The 17,275-nt window shown below is 46.6% G+C and overlaps 1 protein-coding gene across 6 annotated transcripts in view; it reads left to right on the top strand.

The window, feature by feature from the left end:
• Nucleotides 1-17,275, top strand: part of KIF26B (kinesin family member 26B) — a 513,525-nt gene that overhangs the window by 431,229 nt on the left and 65,021 nt on the right. For 5 of the 6 annotated variants that reach the window (XM_051820805.3, XM_008268164.5, XM_089311669.1 and 2 more), the window contains one exon: nucleotides 14,664-14,823. In XM_051820805.3, coding sequence (XP_051676765.3) covers nucleotides 14,664-14,823 — 160 coding nt within the window. Of the gene's footprint in view, nucleotides 1-60; nucleotides 561-14,663; nucleotides 14,824-17,275 lie in introns of those variants that run through there. The other variant, XM_089311670.1, reaches the window with a different exon arrangement.

A 17,275-nucleotide genomic window follows, 5' to 3' on the forward strand; every position in this document is an offset into this window, starting at 1 on the left:
GAAATGTTGTTTACTTATATATGAGTAATAATCCCTGTGGACTTGGCAGTCAGAACTCAATTAAGGGAAAGTTTATTAATTAGGCTCTCTGCAGGGAAGCAGGAAGCAGAGCTGCTGTGGGCCGGCCGTTGGAGGCTTGGATGGTGGATTCCAAGAAACCTCTGCTGCGAGAACGAGTGTACCCTGGGGGTGCGCATCCCTGAATCGCCTACACGTGTGTGCGCTTGATAGCCACGTGTATGTGGACAGACATCAATGTTTTAAACATTCCCCGGCAGCATAGAGAGTTGTTGATGTCTCACTGTTTGGCAGATAGCACTTGGTAAAGTTTAAAACGCCTCCCTGGCCTAAAAGGCTGGGGGGGGTGCTTAGTGGGGCTGATGGCTTCTTCACCTGGCGTGGGAGGTGTCCTCCACTTTGCTCAGCTAAGTCTGTGCTGGCCTGAGTGCCTCCAGGGGCTTCCCGTGTCAGGAAGGAGACCTGAACCCTAATGATCTGCAGCTCCTCCGGCGAGGCGCACATCCGGCACCCGGAGCAGCACAGAACTCGGGATAGTTCAGGTTTGTTAATGGAACAGAAATGCTGCCTTTCTGTTGATAAAGATTGAAGAAAACTGATTAAGCCCTAGAGCGAGTGAGCGAGCACGTGTTTTCACTCACTGGCTCACCACTCCCACCCCAAATGTCTGTAATGGCTGGGACTGGGACAAAGCCAGCTGAAGCCAAGAACTCGCTCCAGGTGTCCTCTGTGGGTGGCAGGAACCCAGTTACTTGAGCCATTCTTGCTGCCTGCATTAGTGGGGTCTGCATTGGCAGGAAGCTGGAGTCGGGAGCCTCAGCCAGGAATTGATCCCAAGAACTCTGATACAAGATATGGACATCTTACCTGGTGTCCTTCCCGCCAGGCTAAACACCTGCCCCATAAAAGTGTTTTTTAAAAAAGTGGTTTTTAAAAGCATCACTTGGATGAGTAATCTAAGCTTGCAAGTAACTATTGCCCAGAGTCGAGTCAGGAATGACAGTAGGTTTTGATTTATTCCTTCTCTTCGTTGTGTCCAGGGGAAGGCCAGAGGCCAGGGTGCACTGGGCTGGCTGTGTGTGCACACCTGAGAGTGTGTGTGCACTCGGGTGTGCATCTGTGCCCACGCCCCGTGACGTCTGGTCAGGCTCATTGCTTAATCTCCGTTTCCCTTCAGCAATGAACCACTCTTTCCAGAATGGCTGCCATTGGCCAAAGCCCTGCCCAGGGCCATGAGGTTGGGAAGACCCTAGTGATGCACCATTTGGGTGGCAGGTATGGGGTGCCTCTTGAGGAGGCAGAGCTGGGCCTTTGCTGTCCCTGGCAGCACTCGGCAGCGAGCTCTTTCCCACACCCAGGGCACGCCTCTCCCCTTGGCGGGTGATGAAGTGACAGGTTTGAACTTTTCAGACTTGTAATTATTTGAAACTTTGGCCAGGAGGCAGTATCCCAGACAGCACAGCCTGGAACTCCCATGCTAACCTCTCACGGCTTCCCATCCCCAGCACCTCCGAAGTTCAAGCCACCTGCCCCCACCTACCACTCCTAGCGGTTATCAGAAGACAGGATTAACCTGGTGTATTCCCGCTGCTGCTCGCCTCTTAGCTTCACAATCTTGATTTTTAACCCTCTGGGGTAGAATCGATATCCGACTCCATAGGTCTGCCGCTCCTGTCCACTTGCTGTCTTTCTCCCCGCCCCTTCTGTGTCTCCTGGGACCTTGCCCATGGGGACCCCATCTGTTGATTTTTCCTTCTGTGTTTCCAGACTGTCCTACCATCATGGTTAGGGTTGCCTGAATGGGGAAGGAAAGAGGACAGGAAAAAAGTTACAACAATGAAGAAAGAGAACCTGTTCCCACCCCACCTCCCTTTGAGCTGCCTCGTCCACCTTCCAGCTTCTCCTCTGCCAAACACCCTGCTCCCTTGCCTCCCAGCCCTGCATGGGGCGTGCCACCTGCTTTCTTTGCGATCTTACCTTTTTGGCACTGGTGTGTTTATCCAAGCCCCATTCAGCTGCAAGTTCCTTGAAGACAGATTGCTTTATGTTCCAACTTTTGTACCATAGTTCTGGTGCTGTGCTTGGTCCCCATTTCTCAGATAGATGGAATGGCGGTTGTATTTTAAAAACAGAATTTCTTTCTCCTCTAGTATGGTTCGTTTCAGAGAGACCACACAGGTGCTAGAAGTTCAGAGAAGCCCTCTTAGGTAATAATCAGGTAGGTCAGTTCATTGAAAAAGTTGGTTACAAGGCAGATCATTAAATGGTATCTCTGGCTGATGCCGCGGTTCACTAGGCTAATCCTCCGCCTGCAGCGCCGGCACCCCAGGTTCTAGTCCCGGTCGGGGCGCCAGATTCTGTCCCAGTTGCTCCTCTTCCAGTCCAGCTCTCTGCAGTGGAGGATGGCCCATGTACTGGGCCCTGCACCCACATGGGAGACCAGGAGGAAGCACTTGGCTCCTGGCTTCAGATCAGTGCAGTGCGCTGGCTATGGCGTCCATTTGGGGGGTGAACCAACGGAAAAAGGAAGACCTTTCTCTCTGTCTTTCTCTCTCACTGTCTAACTATGCCTGTCAAAAAAAATGGTATCTCTATTGCCTAAGCCTAAATAAAAGCATATGTTTATTCACTGGTTTCACAATACAGAGCCCTGGCTTTCTCTTTGAGGTGTTTTCAGCCTAAAAGTTCTGACTTTTGGGAGCCACACTCATAGTCTCATTTTTGCTTTAAATTTCTCCAAAGAAATTCAAGAACTTAACATACTTGTGCAGTTAACTGGGAATAGATATTTTCTAGATTTTTTTGAGGATTTATTTATTTGAAAGGCAGGGTTAGAGAGGGAGGGGGGAGAGATGGAGATGATGGAGATGGAGATAAGGATCTTCTATCTGCTGGCTCACTCCTCAAACAGCTGCAACAGCTCGGGCTGGGCCAGGCCAACCCAGGAACCAGGAACCTCCTCCAGGTCTCCCATGTGGGTGCAGGGGCCCGAGCACCTGGGCTATCCTCTGCCACTTTCCGAGGCACATTAGTGGGGATCTGGACTGGAAGTGGAGCAGCCAGGATTTGAATTGGCATCCATATGGGATGGCAACCCCCAATTTTCTTGATTCTTAAGGTTTTTTTCTGCTCCATAATGTGTCACTCACACATCTGCATCAGCTTAAAAAAAAAAACTCATTTTGGCCTAGAAGTTAAGACTTTGCTTGGGATGCCCTCCTCCCCTAACAGAGTGCCTGGGATGGAGTCCTGACTCTGCTCTCAGTTCCAGACTCCTTCCTGTGTGTGCCCTGGGAGGTGACAAGGGATGGCTCAAGGAGCTGGATCCCTGCCTCCCATGTTGGAGACCCAGACTGCATGCTGGGCTCCCGGCTTTCATGTGGCCCCTGTAGGCTGCTGTGGACATTTGAGGGATAAGCCTGCAAATGGGAGTGCTTGTCTTGCTTGCTCACTCCCTCTTTGCTTCTCTGCCTCTCAAATAAATCAAATAAAACAGAGATAAAACTGATTTTTGTCACATCTTTCCAAAGCATTGGGTTTTATAGAAATATTAACTCTGCTTACAAAATTCCACTTTATTGGTTTATTACTCAGCAAGTACAAGTGGTAGGCATAGGTGTTGGAGGAAACACAGCTGACCTGTTGATGAGGATGCAGGTCCTGGGGAGCCAAAATGCAGAGACAAACCAGACAACAGTGCTATGTATCAGAGTCCCCTAGAGAGGCTGGCGTTTGTGATGTAGGCATCCTGGAGCCAGGAGCTCCATCCTGGTCCCCTACATAGATGGCAGGGGCCCACGAACTCAGGCCATCTTCCGCTGCCTTCCCAGGTGCAGTAGCAGGAAGCCGGATCGGCAGCAGAGCAGCCGGGGTTCACACTGGCACTCCAATATGGGATGCTGGCTCACATCGACAGCTTAACCCCGCTGCACCCCAACACTGGCCTCCACATGAGATAAGTTCTTGATACTAACACATGGCTTGTGCTCACTCACCTTGCATCACTCCAGCTGAAGCACTGTGTGTGAAATTCAGAATTCTGTGACTACTGCAACCATAGTGGGTAGAGAGCAGATTTTCCATTGTCTAAATATGACCCTCATTTTCAGTCGTGCAGATATAATTACAGGTGTTTGATGATATGATTCTTCAGCACAGTCTAAACTGTGCCTTTTATTCTCTGTTCTGTTTCACTACATGCACATTATGCATTTTATTCCATTACATCAAATGGACTGTTAGAGTCTGAGAGTTCACGTGGGTCCCTGGCTTTGCCTGTTAGTCTGAGGTGTGTGGAATATCTGAGTTCCTCCTGTCCATGTTATTAGGCTGCAAAACAGATGATATTTTGTTTTAAAAATAACTCTTTACACATTGCCATGACCCCATCTTGCATGATACAAAATAGGATAAAAGAGAAACAACCTATCTGGGGATAGTTGGAGGTGAACAAAATCCATATAAAAAGTTCTCTGTCCTTGATGTCCCCCGGGGAGCCAGAGAGTCAAAATAACAATGCTGTATTTTCTGTGTGCATTCATCCCCCATGTCCTCAGAACTGGATGTGGGAATTGGGGGCATATGGGACAGAGAAGGTTAGGGGTAGGATAGGTTCCAGAATGTTCTCGTCCTAGAGCATGGAGTGCCTAGAGCATGCTGTCCATCGGGCTCCTCCTGCTGATGTGCCCAGATACCATGCATGCCCACACTGCCCGTCAGCTCCTCACACACCCGCCGAGACCTGGGCACGCCCATGTCCCACCCCTCTGTGAGCTGCTCTACTAACACCTTTCAACTGTGCTCCAAATTACCTGGCTCCTACAAAAGACCTTGGGAGTCTCCACTCCTGCCTTTACAGTTTTCACTCTGCAGAGAAGGGGGAAAGGCAGAGGGAAGAGTTGCTGGCATAGGCCAGGTGTGATGGTGGAGCTGGGCCACCTGAAATGGTAGGGTTCCATAGGCCTGAAGTGTGCTAGCTGCCTGCTGAATGAGGGGGAGGAAGGGAGATGGTCAGGGGCTGAGTGACATGCCAAGGGCCCGCCCTGCCCTAGGGGAGTTGAGACCGGGTCAGAAAACTGGCCTTGCAGCTCCTGTCCCAGGAAGCAGCTGCTCCATGGAGTGGGAGAAAGAGTGCAGGTGTGGTATCAGACGGACTTTGGTTTGAATCCTAGTGCTACTCCTGGCTCTGTGATCATGGGCATGTTTCCCTTGAGAGCTTTAATGAGATACACTTAGGGTACAATAAACTACATGCATGTAAGTTGTATGATTGGGTACAGTACGTTTTATCATATGTACCATATGTATCTGGTATATGTGTGTGTGTGTATATATATATGCATCTCCATGAAACCATCACCACATCAAGATGATGACCGTATCCATCACTCCTCGAAGGGTCCATGGGACTTTGGTAATCCCTGCCTCCAGCTCCTCTTCCCTCTACCTGCCATACCCATGCAGCCACTCTTCCCTCTTTGGTTGTTATGTACCGGTTTGCATTTCCTGGAGTTCTGTATGAATGGAATCGTAACATACAAACTGTACTCTGTATCTGGGTTCTTTGATTTAGCACAATTATTTTGAGATTCACTCATTTTGCTTGTATCTATAATTCATTTATTTATATTTCTGGATCATGATCCATTGTCTAGATATACCACAGTTTGCTTCCCCTCCCACCTGTTGAAGGATATTTGTGTTGTTTCCACTTGGGAGCTATTACAAATAAGTATACTATTAGCATTCATGTATAAAACATTGTATGCATGTATATTTCTTTTTCTTCTTTATATTTTTATATTTTTCTTTTGGGTAAATACCTAGAACTGGAATGGCTAGATCATATTGTAGATGGATGCTTAATTTTTTAAAAAAGATTTATTCATTTATTTGAAAGAGTTACACAGAGAGAGGAGAGGCAGAGAGAGAGAGGGGTCTTCCATCTGCTGGTTCACTGCCCAGTTGGCCACAATGGCCAAAGCTGTGCCAATCCAAAGCCAGGAGCCAGGAACTTCTTCTGGGTCTCCTATATGGGTGCAGGGGCCCAAGGACTTGGGACATCTTCCACTGCTTTCCCAGGCCACAGCAGAGAGCTGGATCAGAAGTGGAGCAGCTGGTACTTGAACCGGCACCCATATGGGATGCCAGCACTGCAGGTGGCGACTTTACCCTCTATACCACAGTGCCAGCCCCTGCATGTTTAATTTTTAAAGAAACTTCCAAATTGTTTCCTGAAGTGGTTATACCATTTTACATCCCTGTATGGGAGTTTAGTTTCTCTACATCCTCACCAGCCATTGGTATGATCAGTTCTTATATTTTTGCCCTTGTAACATAACAGATGATATGCCCCTTTTCATGTGTCCATTTAACATCCACACATCTTCTTTAGTGTGAAGTATGTGTTCCAATCCTTTATCTTTCTTTACTTTTATAATCTTTAAGTTTTGTAAGCTCCATATATATATATATATATATATTCTGGATTAAAAAAAAGTCTTATATATATATGATTTCTGCACTTATTTTTTGTTTTCTTAGTGTCTTGAATAACAGAGCTGTTCATTTTTATAACATCCAGTTTATTTGTATGTTCTTTTATGAACCATGCTTTGGGTATTTTTTTTTTAAGATTTATTGATTTATTTGAAAGTCAAATCTACAGAGAAAGAAGTAGAGATAGAGATAGAGGGAGAGAGAGAGAGGATCTTCCATCTGCTGGTTCATCGCCCTGATGGCTGCAGTGGCCAGGGCTGGGCCAGGCCAATGCCAGGAGCTTTGTCAGGGTCTCCCACGTGGGTCCAGCGAGCCAAGCACCTGGGCCATCTTCCACTATTTTCCCAGGTGCATTAGCAGGGAGCTGGACTGGAAATGGAACAGCTGGGGCTTGAACCAGAGCCCATAGGGATGCTGGCAGCACAGGTGACGGCTTTCCCCACTATGCCACAATAGTGGTGGCAGTTTTTGGTATCAATTCTAAGAAATGTTTGCCTAACTCAAGGTCAAAAAGATTTATTATGCTTTCTTCTGAAAGTTTTATGATTTTAGGTTTTATATTTAGGTTATTGATCCATTTTTAGTTAATTTTTGTATATTGTGCAATGTGTGTGCTCAAGATTTTTTCTTTGTTTTTGCAAATGAATATCCAGTTGTTCAAGTTCCATTTGTTGGAAAAACTTTGTCTACTAAATTACCTTCCTCACGTATCAGTTGTCTATATTGGCATGTGTCTATTTCTAGCTTTTTGTTTTGCTCCATTCATCTGTTTGTCTAATTTTATACCAACACCACACTGTCTTGATTATGGTAGATTTACAATAAGTCTTGAAATGAGATAGTGTTAGTCTTCCAGTGTTCTTATTTTTTATAGTTGTTTTAGCTATTCTTGGTCCCTTGCATTTCCTTATAAATTTTATAATCACATACTTTTTTCTTTTTTTCAAATTTACTTATTTATTTGAAAGGGTGACAGAGAAGGGAGAGGGAGAATTGGAGATATCTTCAATGTGCTGGTTCATTCCCCAAATTCCCCAAATGGCCACAATTATTGGGACTGGGCCAGGCCAAAGCCAGGAGCCTGGATCTCCACCCAGGTCTCCTACATGGGTAACGGGCCATCTTCCGCTGCTTCCCCAGGCACATTAGCAGGAAGCTGGATTGGAGGCTGAGCAGCTGGGATTCAAACCACACTCATACAGGATGCCAACATTGTAGGCTGCAGCTTAATGTGCTGTGCCAAAGTGCTGGCCTCTAGAGTCACGTTCTAAATAGGGTTTTTAAAACAATTGTTAACTGAAAAGCCTGCTGGGAGTCTGGGATTGCATTGAATGTATAGAACTGACATTTTTATTTATTTATTTATTTTGGCAGGCAGAGTTAGACAGTGAGAGAGAAAGACAGAGAGAAAGGTCTTCCTTCCATTGTTCACCCCCGAGATGGCTGCTACGGCCTGCACACTATGCCGATCCGAAGCCAGGAGCCAGGAGCTTCTCCTGGTCTCCCATGCGGGTGCAGGGCCCAAGCACTTGGGCCATCCTCCACTGCCCTCCAGGGCCACAGCAGAGAGCTGGATTGGAAGAGGAGCAGCTGGGACCGTTGGATCCTGAAGCACCAGACCTAACACCTCTCGATATTCTATATTTTTATTTTATTGTAAATGCTATTTTAAAATTTCCATTTCTAGGCCAGCACCATGGCTCACTAGGCTAATCCTCCGCCTGCGGCGCTGGCACACCAGGTTCTAGTCCCGGTTGGGGCGCCAGATTCTGTCCTGGTTGCTCCTCTTCCAGTCCAGCTCTCTGCTGTGGCCTGGGAGTGCAGTGGAGGATGGCCCAGGTCCTTGGGCCCTGCACCCGCATGGGAGACCAGGAGGAAGCACCTGGCTCCTGGCTTTGGATCAGCGCGGTGCACCGGCCGCGGCGGCCATAGGAAGACCTTTCTCTCTGTCTCTCTCTCTCACTGTCCACTCTGCCTGTAAAAAAAAAAAAGTAAAAAAATAAGTAAAATTTCAATTTCCTATTGTTTGCTACTACTGTATAGAAATAAAGCACACTTCAAAAAGTTCATGGAAACTGGAAATAAAATACAAGTTTATACTTGTGCTCAGAAAATTAAAATCCTGTTATGTGTGGGAAAATGTACGGCATCGAAAAACTGTTCATGAATTTTCAAAGTCTTTTGCAAAAATATAAACTTTTCATTCTGTTTTTCAGAAACCTTTTCAAAGTACCCTCAATACAATGGGTTTTTATCAACTGCTCTTGCATCCTGCAGCCTTACTAAATTCAGTTACTAGTTCCAAGTAACTTTCTTATGAATTCCACTGGGTTTTCCTCATAGGTGATTTATTTATTTATTTGAAAATCAGAGTTACACAGAGAGAGGAGAGGCAGAGAGAGAGAGAGAGGTCTTCCATCCGATGGTTTACTCCCCAGTTGGCCACAATGGCCGGAGCTGCACTGATCCGAAGTCAGGAACCAGAAGCCTCCTCTGGGTCCCCAACCCGGGTGCAGGGGCTCAAGGACTTGGGCCATCTTCTACTGCTTTCCCAGGCCGTAGTAGAAAGCTGGATCGGAAGTGGAGCACATGGGATGCCGGTGCTTCAGGCCAGGGTGTTAACCTGCTGCGCCACAGCGCTGGCCCCTTCACAGGTGATTATGTCATCTGCCAATAAGGGCAACTTGACTTCTTTCCAATCTGGCCATCCTTTCTTTCTTTCTCTTGTCTTTTTCGTGTTGGATAGAACTTGTAGTACATTGCTGAATACAACTGGTAAAGTGGACCTCCTTGTCTTGTCCCTGACCTTAGAGTGGAGGCCTTTCATCTCTCACCAGTAAGATTAGAATTACAAGAGAACTTCATATTTGTCCAAAAATAACTTAGAAAGTTCATGTGCAGTTTTTTCATAGCCTGCATTAGTCATACAAGGATTGCAATTTTCTGAGCACAAATATAAGCTTATCTTTGGCTACCAGTTTCCATGAACTTTTTAACGTATCCTTGTATTTCTGCACAGTGATAGCAAACAATAGGAAATTTAAGTTTTAAAATGCCATTTTCAGTAGCATCAACAATGTGAAATATTTAGAGATTCTTTTGATCATGGTGAGGCTGTTGCAGTCTATTTATACATTGCTGAAAGTTTTGATTAGGAATGGGTGCTGGATTTGTAAGTGCTATTTCTGTATCTACTGAGAGAATTACATAACTTTTCTTTTTAGTTTGCTAATAAGATAAATTAGATTTTTTTTTTGCTAACCAACCTTGCATTCCTGGAATAAATCCCACTTGCCAGTGGTGTGAAATCCTTTTTATATGTTTCTAGATACAGTTTTCTTATATGATTCTCTGACTTTTTGTTTAGATATTTTGCATTAATGTCCCCGAGCAGTGCTGGTCTGTAGCTTTCTTGTCTTCATTTGCTCTTGTCAGGCTAAGTCCTTATCTCCTAGTATGACTTGGGAGGATTCCTTTTTGTTTCGTTTTCAGGAAGGGTGTGGGCAGCACTGGTGTTTCCTTCGTAGATGTTTCATTCACCAGCACAGCCTTCTGGCTCTGCAGTTTACTCTGTAGAAAGGTTGTTAATGACAGCTCCCTTTCCTTAATGGATATCAGGAGATTGGTAGTATCTGTGTTCTTGAGTGAGCTTCAATCTTTTGTGTCTTTCAACAACTTTGCCCAGTCTTCCAAATTGTCTAAATTACTGGTGAATGTTCCTTGTTGTCCTTTTGCCATCTTTAGAAACGCTAGGTGAGGCTGTCTCTCTCATTTCTGATTCTGATCACTTATATCTTTCTTTCCACGTCAGTCATGCTAGAGATTTATCACTTTCCTTGATCTTAAATAACCAGCTTCTGTTTTCACTGATTTTCCCCATTATACTTGGTTCCCTATGTCACTGATTTCTGCTTCTGTGTGATTCTTTCTCTCCTGATATTTATTTTGTATGTGATCTGCTGATCTCAGTGGAAGCTGTGGTCCTCACTCTGAGATGCTGTTCTCTGTCTCAGGCACTTGACCCCTCACTTCCTCCTGTGTGCATTGTCAGGGACTTCTTACAGGTCTGGGGTGTTCTTCTGATTTTCACTCACTTCAAAACACTTTTAAGTTTCCATTTTGTTTTCTTCTTTGGAGATTATTTGGAGCTGAATTGTTGATTTTTAAAATATTTGGAAATTTCCCAAATATCTTTGTACACTGACTTTTTTTAAAAGATTTATTATTTATTTGAAAGGTAGAGTTACAGAGAGGCACAGGCAGAGAGAGGGAGGGAGGAAAGGAGAGAGAGAGGGAGAGAGAGAACCATTCGCTGTTTTTTAAGACTTACATATTTATTGAAAGGCACAACAACAGAGACCAAGAGACAGAGACAGAGGTCTTCTGTCTGCTAGTTCACTACCCAGATGGCCACAACAGCCAGAGCTGGTCCATGTAGAATCCATCTGAGCCTCCCACATGGTGCAGGGGCCCAGCACCTGAGCCGTCTTCCTCTGCCTTCCCAGGCACATTAGCAGGGAACCAGATTGGAAGCAGAACAGCCAGGTCTGAAATCAGCACTGTATGGGATGCCAGCATTGGAGGTGGTGCCTTAATCCCTACACCACAGCACTGACCCCACCATTTCTTTTTAAATTTACTTTCTTCTGGATTTATTAAACATTTTTAATGATTCTACCTTGTACATTTTATTTTGACAGGCAGAGTTAGACAGTGAGAGAGAGAGAGAGAGAGAGAGAGAGAGAGAAAGGTCTTCCTTTTCCATTGGTTCACCCCACAAATGGCCACTATGGCCAGTGAGCTGCGCAGATCCGAAGCCAGGAGCCAGGTACTTCCTCCTGGTCTCCCATGCGGGTACAGGGCCCAAGCACTTGGGTCATCTGCTGCTGCTTTCCCACACCATTAGCAGGGAGCTGGATTGGAAGAGGAGCATCCAGGACTCAAACCAGCACCCATATGGGATGCCTGTGCCATAGGCAGAGGCTTAGCCTACTGTGCCACAGCACCCGCCCCTTTGTTGTTGTTTTTTTTTTTAATAAATTCCTTTCAAAAAGATTTAGTGGTAAAGAAAAATTACATATTTACCCATGCGGTTGTCACAAAACTCTTAATTCCATTGTATATGTATTTTGTGGGTCTGCTTCTGGTGAATTCTTTCAGCTTTTTAAGTCTACAAATGTGTCTATTTCCATTTTGTTTTGGAATGACACTTTTGCTGGGTATGTACATCCAGCCCCACAATTTTCAGGACTTAAAAAACATTGTTGATACGTAGCAGGTAAAGCCACCACCTGCGACACCGGCATTTCGATATGAGCATCGGTTCGTGTCCTGGCTGCTCCAATTCCGAACTCGCCCACATGGGAGACCTGGATGAAGCTCCTGGCTCCTGGCTTTGGCCTGGCCTAGCCCAAGCCATTGGGGCCATCTGGGGAATGGACCCGCAGATGCAGGATCTCTGTTTCTCTCTCTCTCTCTCTCTCACTCTCTCTCTCTCTCTTTCTTTCTCACTAACTCTGACTTTGAAAACCGTCAATCTTAAAAAAATGTTGCCCCACTGTCTTCTTAGTTGTATTATCTCTGCAGTCATTTTTATCTTTGCTCTTTTATATACAGCGTACTTTTCCCCACCTTGGCTGTTTTCACTTAGTTTGATTATGATGTACTTTGGTGAGGTTTTTTTCATATTTCTTGTGCTGAAGGCTCGTTGAGCTTCTTGATTCTGTGGTTTTATAGTTTTTATCAAATTTGGGGCAATCTTGACCAGTATTTCTTCAAGTTTTTTATCTGCACCACACTCTGTCTCCTCCTTCAGGGACTACAATGATACATATTCTCATACTTGGAATTGTCTTAAAATTTTTTCTCTAGGTTATTTTTTTTTTACTTTAAAATTTTCTCCCCATATTCCAGTTTGAATAGCTTATATATTTTTATTTTTTAAAGATTTATTTTATTTATTTGAAAGAATTAGAGAGGTGGGGGGGTCTTTTCCTTTGGCTGGTTCATCCCAGCTGCAATAGCCAGAGGTGAGTTGATCTGGAGCCGGGAGCCTCTTCTGGGTCTTCCACGTGGGCACAGGGGCCCAAGGACTTGGGCCATCCTCCACTGCTTTCCCAAATGTACCAGCAGGGAGCTGAACCTGAGAGGAGCAGCTGAGACCTGAACCAGCACCCGTATGGGGTGCCAGCACTGTAGGCTGGAGCCCTAACCTGCTGTGCCACAGCACCTGGCCCAGCTTATATATTTCTAAAAGATTTATTTATTTATTTATTTATTTTAAAGGTAGAGTGACAGAGAGGGAGATGCAGAGAGATCTTCTACTGCTGGTTCACTCCCCAAACACTGCAGCAGCCAGGGCTGGGCCACGCAAAAGCCAGAAGCCGGGAACTCCATCCTGGTCTCCCACAGGGAGGGCAGGGGCCCAAGGACTTGGGCCATCTTCCACTGCCTTCCCAGGCACATTAGTGGGAGCTGGGTCAGAAGCAGAGCAGCCAGGACTTGGACCAGCACTCTGATATGGGATGCCAATGTCACCCGTGGCACCTTACCCTGCCGCACCACGACCCCAGCCCCTTGAATAGCTTACACTAAGCTTTCCTTCTGCAGTGGCTAATCTGATTTAAGTCCTGTCCAGTGTATTTGCATTCTCACATACTGGAGTCGTTTACCTCTAAAGGTTCAATCTTGTATCCTTTTAATGTGTCTATTCCATGTGTCTACTTAACTTTAACATTTGAAATACAATTACAACCTTTAATCTGTTTGTCAAGTCTAACATCTGTACTAGTTCTGAGTTGGTTTCAATGATCTCTTCATTATGGGTCTCCTTTTCCTGCCTCTTTGCATATATGATTATTTTTCATTGGGTGCCATCATTTGCATTTAGCTTATTGAGTCCTGGATATTTTTGTAACTTGTGAAGATTGTCTTGGTTTGTCTGGGGATGTGGTTGAATTTCTTGGAAACAATTTGTCCCCTCTGGTCTTGCTTTGAATATTCATTACCTGTGAGCAGGCCGGCACTCAGTGTAAGGCTGAGGCAAGAGCCTTCTGAGTGTGGCACCCAAGGCCCCAGAGGATTGAAGTTTTCCATCCTGGGTGGTAGGAACAGGTGCTCTTCCTGGCCTGTGGGTTCTGTGTGTCACCACAGCCCACCTTGTCAGGTGGCCCGTTCCCTAGCCCTGGCCAGTGTCCTCACGGCCAAGGTGTCTCCTCTCTGCCCTGTAGGCCATTGCCACATTGGTCTCCCTGGGCTCAAAGCTCTGTCTCCTCAGTTCCAGGAGCTACCAGGTTGCTCCTGCATTCCCTCTCCTTGAGCCATGGCACAGAAACTCTCAAAGCCCTAAACCAAGCAATAGGCCCGATTCCCACTTTGCAGGGACCCTGGCCTTCGCTGCCTGATGGGCGGTGCCTTGCAAACAATTGTTTGGCCCATTGTGTTCATTTTCTGGCTGTTTCAGGGAAGATGATCCATCCGGCCCTGGCAGCTTCGTGGCGGCCAGAAACAGAAGTACTCAGAGGAAAGTTAATTGACTTTTCCGAACTGTTATTTTCTCATCTGTATTAGAGAAAAGGATAATGGCAATTAGCTTATGATGCTACCGTGGGAATTTAATGAGGCTGATGTCTGTGCAGCACCTGGCATTTGGCAAACCCTCGGCACCTGGTGTTACTTCTTCCTGTTTTTAACGTGGGCTAGCAACCCAGTTCTTAGCTGAGATTTAGGTTTCAGTCTATCTGATGACCGACCAAAGCAGATACTCAACCTTGGACGATCAGGCTTTCACTAGACGAGGTACAGAATTCTGCTATCCAAAACACGGTTCAGAACAAACCTCTCTACCTTGACGTAGACGTGACTTTCTCTGAAATCTCATCCGGTTCAGCCTACCAGAATTACTTATTTCACATTCGAGTGTCAGTAGATTTTAGAAGGTCAGTGATGTGCAGTGGATGGAATTTTTAAGAGGACCAATGCTATTTGTAATCCCCCACTTAATCTGATCGGGCTATCCTACTGGGCCATGAACTTGAACTTTCTTCCTTGCTCTCTTCCTTTTTCTGAAGGTTTCCCAAGGAACTACGTGATGACCAGGTGAGTGTTTGCGGGAGCTGACCCTCTTCTCTCCTTCTCTCTTGTGTCAGTGTCTGGAGGCCGCAGCCGCCTGCATCTCATTGACCTTGGCAGCTGTGTGAAGGCTCTGAGCAAGAACCGGGAAGGAGGCTCGGGGCTGTGCCTCTCGCTGTCAGCCCTGGGGAACGTCATCCTGGCTCTTGTCAATGGCAGCAAACACATCCCGTACAAGTAAGTGACTCTCCTACCGGCACCGTGGAGTGGGTGAGCACGGCCCCACGGCTGGGTGTGGGACTCGCCATCTGGTTCTTTGTGGGGAGCCTGGTACTCCACGGGCACCACCCGGACCACATGGCTATTCAGCACGAGAGACCAGCCTTAGCTAGTGACTGTGTGAAGTGTCGTCTTCCAACTTGGAACATCCTGGAAGTACCCGGTCGTCGGTTCCAATTCTAACTTCAGGCAGCTTGGAGGAGGCGGGGAATTAGCTCAGTTGAGGTCTCCTACAACAGTTGCTGCTGGTAGCTTGCTGTCACTATTGTGTAGATGTATCTCTTTCAGAGTGATGTGAGCAAGGGGCAGAAGACAGGCATACCCCTGCCCCAGGAGCAGGGCCACCACATTGAACCAGTAAAAATACAGGGTACCCAGTTGGATTTGAGTTCCAGGTGAACAAGAAGCTCAGTATGGCCCCTACTATTGCATGGAACGCCGTGGGCATCCTGTGTCTTAGCTGGCACCCCGACTTGAGAGAGTTGTTACAGCTTGGAGAATTACCAGCCTCCTTCCCATGCAAATGCTACTGCATTTCCAGGATCCTTCCCTCTTCGTGTCACTGCTCCAGGAGGTTGAGATTGGAGCTGCTTCTGTGTCAGGCACAGCCAGAGTCTTGCCATGTGATCTGAGCCTGTGAATGACCCAGCCCTGTCCACCGTCATCCCAGTGTAGCTTTGCCACTGGACAGTGTGGTGTTGGCATGGTGGGCGTTCGGCTGGCTGACCAGGCCCCTGCCGAGGCCCATCCATGCTTCTCATCAGCCATGTGAACCTTCAGCCATCGTGAGCTGAGGGTTGTGGCTCTGCATCCTGTCTCCATCGCTGAAATATAAGACTAAGGATGATAAAGGATGTGGGAGAGGTTTCATGTGTCCGGTAACCAATAATGATAACCTGGTTAGGCCTCTCTTCATCTGAGATGAAAATAATATCTCATTCCAGAGTTGCCAAGAGAATTAAACAAATACACATGGAATCATTTTGGTTAATCTGTAAAAATCCTGTGAAATGTGTTCCTATTGTGTGGAAGGGACTAGGAAGCTCAGGCAGCTCATTGTCTGCTGAAATTCAGGGTGAGTCCTTGAGTTCTCTTTCCTGGCTATTCTAAGAGAAATCAGACCTCCACCCCCTGAAAAAAAAATTTTAAAACACCCCTGTGATTTGATTTTCTACCAGGACAACCATTCCTAGACTGACTTGAGGCCTTATAACGCTGTCTCAGTTCTCGAAATGTGGAGTGGAATCCTAGTTGGGTAAATGGCAAAATGGCTTGCCTATCCCTTGGAAGGAATATTTTCTATAAGAAAAAAATTCAAGTGAAAGGTTTATGAGGTTTCATTCTGTGTCATGTCTGCCATTGCACAAACTCAGCTCGTGAGTGTGAAAAGAAAAGAAAAACGAAGGCATTCTGGAGCCGCAGGTTCATGGTCGCAGGTCCTGGAACACCACTGGAGAGTTACCGGCCTGGCTGGAGTCCCTGTCCATGCGTGAGAATCCTGTCCATGTGATAACTGAATGATCATGATGGATATAGGTACAGCTCAAATACCACCTTCGGAGGAGCTCATTGATGTATTTATTTCATTCACGTGGCATCTGCAGAATAACATGTCTTTATTTCAATCAGTATGTACTGAATGGACAGTAGGGGGGATGGGTGAATATAAACATATAAAATTACTTTTAATTCAGTTAAAGTGGCTTCCTTTGGTTACAGTTGGGTTTACTGTAATGGGCAAACAATAAGTATTGCTTTTATCGTAGGTGAGGGCCTCTTGGTAAATTAAACTGCCCTGACGACCAGCCAGCCACCTGCCCTTTTAAGTGGGCTGAGGGGAGGTGAAAGCCTTGCTCACCAGTCCCCACAGGCATCTCCTGCTTCCAGGCCAGCAGTCCCCTCCTGTTCTGAGGGTGATGTGTGACGTGTTCCTACGTCTTAAATAAGCGCAGACCAATGTAAATGCTGTGTCTGCCTGCGACAGTTGCAGGGTTGTCCTGCCACCCTCAGGACCCCGGCCTGGGGAGCCGCTGGACCTTGGGCACAAGCTTCTCCCAGCTGCCCTTGCCCTGCCCAATCAGCTCACCAGCATACTGCTGAGCTGCCCCTTGCTCAGTGCTGGGAGGCCCAGTGCCCTGGCCACGCCAGCAGCCCCGCCCTCCCCAGCAGGTGTATTGGCTGGTGCATTTGTTGGGCCATCCCTCTGTGTGGCTGTGTAGTGGCTGTAAGAGGCCCTTTCTCAGACACTGTGCATATTCAATGTTTGGCATCTGAAAGTCACATTGCAAAGTGATTAGTAGCCCGGAAACTATGCTCCTTGGAGGCACAGGGATAAGGCAAGGTTGTACTCATGTCACCCGGCCCGTGGGTGGCAGGAAGCAAGGGCGTCACTTGTCACCGTTTCCGAGAC

The sequence above is a fragment of the Oryctolagus cuniculus genome, chromosome 13, assembly GCF_051225735.1.
Source record: "Oryctolagus cuniculus isolate XC-2025 breed Fujian yellow rabbit chromosome 13, ASM5122573v1, whole genome shotgun sequence".
Classification (NCBI taxonomy): Eukaryota; Metazoa; Chordata; class Mammalia; order Lagomorpha; family Leporidae; genus Oryctolagus; species Oryctolagus cuniculus.